At 49.5% G+C, this 8872-nt stretch overlaps 1 protein-coding gene across 1 annotated transcript; it reads right to left on the bottom strand.

Moving 5' to 3' along the window:
• Window positions 1–241: 241 nt before the first annotated feature.
• Window positions 242–3087, bottom strand: LOC112585457 (protein S100-A7-like). The gene is made up of 3 exons (XM_044944343.2): window positions 2976–3087; window positions 1387–1543; window positions 242–458 (listed from the first exon to the last, which is right to left on the bottom strand). Exons 2-3 carry the CDS (start codon window positions 1525–1527, stop codon window positions 294–296), a joined length of 306 nt encoding a protein of 101 aa, XP_044800278.1. The 5' UTR covers window positions 1528–1543; window positions 2976–3087; the 3' UTR covers window positions 242–293.
• Between the last annotated feature and the right edge of the window lie 5785 nt (window positions 3088–8872).

Genomic DNA, 8872 nt, shown 5'->3' with positions numbered 1-8872 from the left:
AATGGTTTGTCCTGGCCTCCATCTCTGGGACCCCAAATGGCTATATTTATTAGGGAGCAGGGACAGAGGTGTACAAGAGGCCCTGCCGAGAAAAATGCTAGCTGATGCTGGAGGCCATGAGAGGGTGCGCTGCTGCACCTTCTTGGTCCATCCACCTGGTGGAAATTCCAGAAAATATTCACCAAGGAGTAGCAGTTTTGACAACATAGGCGCCCCCATAAAGAAAGGAAATAAGCCAGAATCTGGGGGGACAACACTTTATTGTTTCTTGGGTTGTCCGGAGGCCTCTGGGCTCACTGATTTCCCCCAGAACAGAGCTCTGCTCCGTGGCTGTGGTTGTGGTAGTCTGTGGCTATGTCCGCCAGCAAGGACAGGAACTCAGAAAAGTCAATCCTCTGGTCCTTATTCTTGTCCTTTTTCTCAAAGATATCGGACAAGTATTGTCTGCCCCTTTTCTCCTGTGGGAAGAAGACACCAAAATAGGCAAATTCAGCTCCACAAAAGCGATGAGCTGGGAGAAGAGGAAGAAGTAGAGACAGAGAAATGAGGACCCAACGCAGCACAGAGGTGTCTGGTGTGGCATTGAGGAGGGGAGGTGTGGGATGAGGTGGGGACACTGACGTTGCCCAGCAGTTCAATGGAGAGTCCTTCCCCAAATGTGAACTTGGATGAAAGCCTGACATGGTGAGCAGGCTCTGCCCAGAGCTGTCCTGATCAGTCTGCTGGTGGGGGGAGTCTCCAGCCCAAGACCACCCCCCCCACTCCCCCCAACTCCCTGCAGGTGACCACCTACCTAAGTTCTGCTCAGGGACTCAAAATAAGCCCTACCCTTGTCTGCCTCGTGCCAACCCCTTCTTCTTTTGACCTATGAGATCTTACTTGCTCTGAGTTCCCTCTTCTTGCTTTCCCTAGTAACCTCTTCTTTTTGTAATCAGTTCAGTTCATCGAATTGTCCAGTTAAATCAGGTCGGTGGATGAGTTCTTTGTTGTATAAAATGGTCTTAAGTTCTGTCAGTGATGGAATTTCTGTCACCTTCCCTCTGATCTCAAGAACCCTGAGGGGAGCCTCTAGAGCCTCTCAAGATCTGAGCAGAAGAGTTTGAGTCTCATACAGAAGCTGGGACAGGCGAGAGGGGACCCGTCCACTGCCCTCCAGTTGTAGCGCTTCTTGATAACTTATCATCAACTACTTATATGCACACATTTTTCTACTTTGCCACATACATCATCTCTTTACACCCTGATATAGGTCAGGATAGGCAGTTCTATGATGCCCTTTTGCAGATGAGAAAGTGAGGATCAGAGAACAGAGGGACTTGTCACCCAGGAAAGGGTCGTCAGTCATGCCAGGACCCAGTCACCATGGGGGACCAGAACCCCACTCACACAGGCACTGAGGAAGTTCTGGAAGTTCTCCTTCATCAGCCGCAGCAGGTCCTCCTTCTCGATGGTGTCATCGTGTCCCGAGTATTTGTGAAACAGATTGATCAAGTCTGTAATGGCCTGCTCAAGCTGAGAGACGCTCATCTTGGCTTCAAAAGAGCTGCCAGAGAGGAGTCAGTGACCTTTTGTGTCCTTCCCCCAGGAGAGGGTCCCCAAGTTAGGACACCTGGATGGGGGCTGAGCAGCCAGCGAAGCGTGGCTCATTTGGAGCAGAAGAAACTGCTTCTTTGCATGGTGGAAGGAGTAGCTGAGGAGCAGGAGGGCGCAACCAAGCATGGGGCTGGGCCCCCACAGCTCAGGGTGTGAGTAGATGAAGGAGATTGGCAGGCTGCACTGTGGGGAGGACCACAGTGTGTGGAAGCAGAGATGGGGGGTTAGCCCCAGCGAGAAGACTGACCCTGAGGTGGGACCCAGCAACCAGAGTCTTTGGATGACCCCACACCCCAAACAGCAGCAAATCCATCCCCTCCAGGTTCAGCATCAGGGTCAGAGTCACGGGGGCAGCACAGTGTCACCTGATCTGGTCTGAGCCTCCTGGGCTGCTTCAGGAAGACCCCCTAGAAACCCACCGGGACCATGAAGCAAGCTCTACAATAAATGGACAGAAATGCAGTCCTGTCCTGAGCCCTGGTGAGGGTCTTCCTGGACCAGCCCTGAGACAGAAAGAGAGACTGGGGATCAGAATCAGCCTGGGGTTTGGACTGAACAGAAATAGCTGCCCCAGGTCCAGGCTGTTGGGTGGAATGTGGGAGATGGGGGTCCTTCCGATTTTCTGTTACTGGGCACTATCTGCATCTCCAAGGCTTGACCTCATTCAAATAAAGAGAACGTCTGACTTCCCTAAGCAGGTTCTTCCCCCAGCAGTCAGAGGTCTAGGCTGCCTGGGACCCCAGCCAGAGAAACTGGACAGAAAGGCCCTCCCATGCCAGACTTTCCTAAGCAGCCAGGACATGACCCTGCATCATGCATGTCAACATCTAAGACAAAGCCCCCTGCCTTCCGATGTAGGAGAAAGAGCCCACTGTTCTGTCAATAAGAGGACCCACCCAAGGCTTCTGTCAACGTGGCCAAGACCAGAGCCGAGCCCTGCGTGCAGATGGTCCCTGAGTATTTTCCTGCTGGGAGGAGGTGGGGAGCTCTGGTTGATCAGTCTCTTACCCAGGTCAGGGCAGGACGTCTCACCAGAGTTATGGTGAGTGGGGGTCCCAGGCCTGGGGTTAAGGCTTTGGCTGGGACTCCCACTCTCCTCAAGGGTGAGGTCAGTGGGTTTTTTGACCTGATAATCAGGTGAGTCCAGACAAGGAAGAAAGCAAGAGGAGAGGGAGGGTCCTCAGCTCCCACTGGGCACGTGTCCACAAGAGCATCACCGAGGAGCCAGTGGAGGACCAGGGAGTATTGGTCATCTTGCCACACAGATGGGACCTCAGCATGTTGGCGGCAGAGTCAGGACTGGACCACAGGCTCCTGCATCCCCTCCCAGAGCTGCTTCCCGGCTCCTCCTACAAAAGGTAGATAGGCCAGAGCAGACTTACCTGATCAGAGGAGACGTCACCAAGGAGAAGGATGAGTGAGATGCTCACTGGACAGAGACTGGTCCCTTTATAAGGCTTAGCCGGGTGCTTCCCGTGGCCTGTGGCTCTGTTCGCTCTCTGCTTCTTGGAGCATTGCCCCACTCAGGTGGGTGGGCCACACCCAGGAGGGTGTGCTCAGCCTTTCCCAGCAGAACCCCAGGACACACTGCACCTCCCAGGATCTTTCCCTAGAGGCTTCTCTGTCCCCTGCTTGATCTAGGGCTGGGCAACCGGTGGGATGTACTGCAACAGGACTGGGAACAGAGTAGAGAAAACTGGGTTTCTGGACCTAAAGTGGATGGAATTTTGGACTCTGAAGCCTGCATGGTCTCCATTTTTATTTATTCAGTCATTCTACAAACTCGGTCTCAGAACAATAACCCCACCGCCACTTACTGAGAACTGAAGGTACTCCAGGGCTCAGCATACCTACCCACTCTTGCTCTCTCTTTAGTCCTTCACCAACCAGGCGCTAGGTCTGTTGTCTCCATGTAAGAGTGGAAAATACGTGCATCAGGACTTCAAGTGAACTAAGACTACACCGCTAGTAGACAGCAGTCAGGACCAGATCCCTGAAAATCTGGTCCAATTCTTAGTCTTAATGCTTTAACTAGACTTGTTGTTTCACCTCAGGCCCTGCCTTCTGGGACTCACAGTCACATCACCTCACTGCCATCTTCACACCTGGTCCTCGGGGGATCCTGGGAGGGAGACAGGTGTCAGGACCCACAGTGACGGACGAGGGAACACAGAGAGGGCAGTGGGCTCAGCCTGGTCCCTTGCTGCTGAGGGAACACTCAGGGCCAGAACTTGAGTCCTGAGTTCACCTCCTCACTCTTGAATTCCCCTCGCAGCCCCTGGGGCGCCTGGACCACTCAGACCTCACTGTCTGGGTCCAGTGGTGGTGACAGCCGTGGAATGATCCGGGGGGCTACGACTTGGGCAAAGTTTCTTCTCAAAGTCTCTGATGCTGAATTCCTTCACGTCTTCCATGACCTTTCACTTTCCTCCATGCAAAACAATATCTTCGGAGTTGGCAGGCAAGCCCCAGGCTCTGGTGTGTCCAAACCTGCTGTTGAAATGCTACGTGTGGGAACAAGATGGGGTAGTCAGCGGAGCCCCTCTAGGCTTGGTGAGGAAAGGGGCTGATGAATTACTGATACTGATCAATGTCCTACTCCCTCTTCCTGAATTTCCTCATATGACACAAGAGTGTCCTGGTTCATCTGGTGGGTAGTCCTCAGGCTCCCTGGGCCTCTGCTGAGCTGGTCTGATGTCACACTAGGATGGGACCTATTTTTTGGACCAATCTCATTCACACCAAGCTTTCCACCAACTAGGAGAGGTCATAGCAGGGAATGGAGACCCCAAATGGGTGGTCAATGTCTGGGATCTCTTGAGGGTTTCTCCAGGGAGGCAGCACAGTCCAGGCTTCCTAAAAGATCCCACTTTGGTGGCAGAAGAAAACAAAAAACCACTTGTTATTTTTCTTGTTTGTCTATCTGTTTATTTATACTTATGTATTGCTTATATTTTGAGTGCAGACTCTGTTCTGGATGTGCGTGTAGGGGGAGCAGAGAGAGAAAGATATTGCGGGTGTGGATGGTACTTGAGTGTTGCTCCATCTCCTGGAGGCACGCGAGTAACTCAGTCTACCCTGTGTTGGGGATATACAGTGCGGTGCTGGTGGGAGCAGGGAGAGGGTGGGAGGCCCTGGCCCCAGACCTCAGAGACCCCAGACCTCCTGCAGTTCAGTGGTACTTCCCACGGGAGGCCTCCAGGCAGAGTCATGGTCCCCACGTCCTTGTGCATGTGGGTTGGTTTCTCACTGTCCCCTGGCCGCACTCGCTGAGGTCTGGTCCACGTCTCACTCTCACTGGCCCCGATGCCCAGAGCTAGGTGAGAACTCCACGGACACTGGTGGAACCAGCAAGTGAGGTATCTTCAGAAAGCTTCAGGGGAAGACTGTTGGAATTCTGAGGTGGGAGAAATCACTTGTCAGGTGGGGGAATCAGGGACAGCTTGGTTGGGGGCATCCATTGAATAGCCTTGGAGCATTGCCAGCAGCCGACACACTTTGGGGAGGTGGCAGTGAGATGGTGATCAGAGATAGGCACTTGCTCTGTCTGTGATCATTAGGGCTGTGCTGAGCATTGACCTGGGCTTCCAGAAGGAGTTAGGGGAGGGGCAAGAAGGGAGGGAGTGTGGGTGGGGCACTCACTGGAGGGTATCAGGACACAATGCTGCTTCTCAGATGCCACCCTGGAAACTCTAATGCAGCCTGGAGCCTGTGCTTGCCTCCTGAAAAGCTTTCCAGATCTTGTCTGGAACGGGTGTGTAGGGGGGATTTACTGTTATTAATTCTGTGACCCTGAGAACCAAAGGAATTTGCTTTCTCTTAGGTCATCTATGCAGACAGTGTTGAGGGGTGACCCTAGGGTTACTTCTGCTCAAATATGGGACATGGTGGAGAATCCACTCAAATTTGCAAAGATCATTCCTGATCTGCTTCCCAGCCTCTTAAAGGTAAGCCTGGCACATCTAGGCTGAAGCTGGAGAGTGGGAGGAAGTGGTGGGGTCCATTCCCAGAAGGCTCCCTGAGATTCTCATCTACAGACAGCACTGTTCCTATTCTGGTGGTGCCAATCATAGACCCAGTGGGAGACTGCTGCCCTGAGCGGGGATATTTGATTTTCTCTTTCTTTGGCTTCTGCTTGGCAGTGCTACTGAGGACTTGTCACACACAATTGTCACATGAGGTCTCTCCAGGGTTGCTGGGATGTCTTTGCTGGTTTCCATGTGAGCACCAATCAGCAGATTTTAATTTTTGCAGCTGTGTCTTCTGGTAGTAAAAGCTTCTGAATTTATCTATACTCTAATTTATATTCTTCTTATTTATTTATACTCTAATCTCTTCATGGACCTAACAGAAGCAGAAGATATTAAGAAAAGGTGGCAAGAATACACAGAAGAACTGTACAAAAAAGATCTTCACCACCCAGATAATCACGATGGTGTGATCACTCACTTAAAGCCAGACATCCTGGAATGTGAGGTCAAGTGGGCCTTAGGAAGCATCACTACGAACAAAGCTAGTGCAGGTGATGGAATTCCAGTTGAGCTATTTAAAATCCTAAAGGAGGATGCTGTGAAAGTGCTGCACCCAATATGCCAGCAAATTTGGAAAACTCAGCAGTGGTCACAGGACTGGAAAAGGTCAGTTTTCATTCCAATCCCAAAGAAAGGCAATGCCAAACAATGCTCAAACTACCACACAATTGCACTTATTTCACACGCTAGTAAAGTAATGCTCAAAATTCTCCAAGCCAGGCTTCAGCAATACGTGAACCATGAACTTCCAGATGTTCAACCTGGTTTTAGAAAACACAGAGGAACCAGAGATCAAATTGCCAACATCTGCTGGAACATGGAAAAAACAAGAGAGTTCCAGAAAAACATCTATTTCTGCTTTATTGACTATGCCAAAACCTTTGACTGTGTGGATCACAAGAAACTGTGGAAAATTCTGAAAGAGATGGGAATACCAGACCACCCGACCTGCCTCTTGAGAAACCTGTATGCAGGTCAGGAAGCAACAGTTAGAACTGGACATGGAACAACAGACCGGTTCCAAATAGGAAAAGGAGTACATCAAGGCTGTATATTGTCACCCTGCTTCTTTAACTTATATGCAGAGTACATCATGAGAAATGCTGGGCTGGAAGAAGCACAAGCTGGAATCAAGATTGCTGGGAGAAATATCAATAACCTCAGATATGCAGATGACACCACCCTTATGGCAGAAAGTGAAGAAGAACTAAAAAGCCTCTTGATGAAAGTGAAAGAGGAGACTGAAAAAGTTGGCTTAAAGCTCAACATTCAGAAAGCTAAGATCATGGCATCTGGTCCCATCACTTCATAGCAAATAGATAGGGAAACAGTGGAAACAGTGTCAGGCTTTATTTTTCTAGACTCCAAAATCACTGCAGATGGTGACTGCAGCCATGAAATTAAAAGATGCTTACTCCTTGGAAGAAAAGTTATGACCAACCTAGACAGCATATTAAAAAGCAGAGACATTATTACTTTGCCAACAAAGGTCCGTCTAGTCAAGGCTATGGTTTTTCCATTAGTCATATATGGATGTGAGAGTTGGACTATAAAGAAAGCTGAGAGCAGAAGAATTGATGCTTTTGAACTGTGGTGTTAGAGAAGACTCTTGAGAGTCCCTTGGACTGCAAGGAGATCCAACCAGTCCATCCTAAAGGAGATCAGTCCTGGGTGTTCATTGGAAGGACTGATGTTGAGGCTGAAACTCCAATACTTTGGCCATCTGATGCGAAGAGCTGACTCATTGTGAAAGACCCTGATTCTGGGAAAGATTGAAGGCAGGAGGAGTAGGATATGACAGAGGATGGGATGGTTGGATGACATCACCAACTCAATGGACCTGGGTTTGGGTGGACTCTGGGAGTTGGTGATAGACAGGGAAGCCTGGCCTGCTGTGGTTCATGGGGTCACAAAGAGTCGGACATGAATGAGTGACTAAACTGAACTGAATCTTTTCCCAATGCTTACCACCAGGCTTTGCATAAAATCATGTTTTGGGGATAGAAGCAGAAGAATGAAGCTTCCATGCCCTCTCTGGCTGTGCTCCTCTCCTATACCTCCTGGAAGCCCTCCAAATCCTTTATTTTTGGGATTTTATGGCGTCCTCATCACTTGGGATGATGGATCATTAACTCCATTTTCAGTACTTCTCTCTTCTTAAGAGAATGAGGGAAGAACTGAACATTTCAAGCTTCTAATCATGGCTTGGTCATTTTGGTGACCAACCCTCAATTAGCAGCCCACCCAGAGTCACTTCTTTAAAGTGACACTCCTATCACCCAGGAGAGTACAAGGGTTTCAATGCCCTGTTGCCTGGAGCCAGCGTGAGGAACTCCGCCCGTGGCAAAGGTCATGAGGAAGGAGGCTCAGCATACGCAAAGGCAGGATCGAGCCTCAGGAGTCCCCCTGGAAATTCTCGAGCATCTACCCCCAAAACCAGAGTCTGCCCACTTCACTGCTTTGTGCTCTCACCTACACCTCTGACTTTACAGGGGGCTGTCCCCCCACCACCTCTCTCTGAAAAAGAGTTAACTTACAGCTCCAGTTAATAAAATTCCTGGGCATGACAAGAGTGTTTCAACCTACAAACTCCTTTGGAAGTCCTCTAGCCTGCCTGAATAGGTTCTTCCGGCCACATGTGATTGTTCAGAGCCTCCCAACTGTGAGAGGCATGAGGTGTTCTAAACTGTCTAAATACAGATTCCTTTGAGCAATTAAAATATTGAAATTGTATTGGTGAAGGGTTTTTCACTTGTTGGGCCAATGTTTGCTGCTAAGTTTCCATATCCCTTACCTACTGTGTCCCTGGGAGTGTATTGATTAATATAATTGGTGTATAGGAATGTAAGTAGTAGCTTTAATGTTTGTAACCTTGGACCCTTGAGTTAATTCTTTTCTTGTTATAGCCCACCACACCTTTGCCCTATAGGAATGCAACTTTATCTAATGCTTTTGGAGGGTGGCGTCTGACTTTAGAATGATCACCTTTAGAGAAAAATAAGTTTTCTGAAGAAAGGATCATAAAATGTTAACAGACCTCTTGGCCAGAAGATGATGTAATTCACTTAAACTTTTGCATATGATAAGTTTGCAGGAAGAAAGCCTGGCTCGATTAGGATCAAGGACTGCTGTCCTTGCATGACTCTACCCCTTCCCCCATTATCCTCTATGCACAACTTAAGGTATAAAAACTACTTTGGGAAATAAAGTGCGGGCCTTGTTCACCAGAACTTGGTCTCCCCATGTCG

This window comes from Bubalus bubalis, chromosome 6, assembly GCF_019923935.1.
Source record: "Bubalus bubalis isolate 160015118507 breed Murrah chromosome 6, NDDB_SH_1, whole genome shotgun sequence".
Lineage (NCBI taxonomy): Eukaryota > Metazoa > Chordata > Mammalia > Artiodactyla > Bovidae > Bubalus > Bubalus bubalis.
Note: the sequence above shows the minus strand (reverse complement) of the source record. Positions and strands in the feature narration are given on the sequence as shown.

Bases quoted from the DNA above. Each gene is read 5' to 3' on its own strand.
- LOC112585457 (XM_044944343.2), bottom strand. From the start codon at position 1,527: ATGAGCGTCTCTCAGCTTGAGCAGGCCATTACAGACTTGATCAATCTG. The intron at 459-1,386 runs GTGAGTGGGGTT...TTCTTCCCACAG, and splicing joins AGAACTTCCTCAGTGCCTGT to GAGAAAAGGGGCAGACAATA.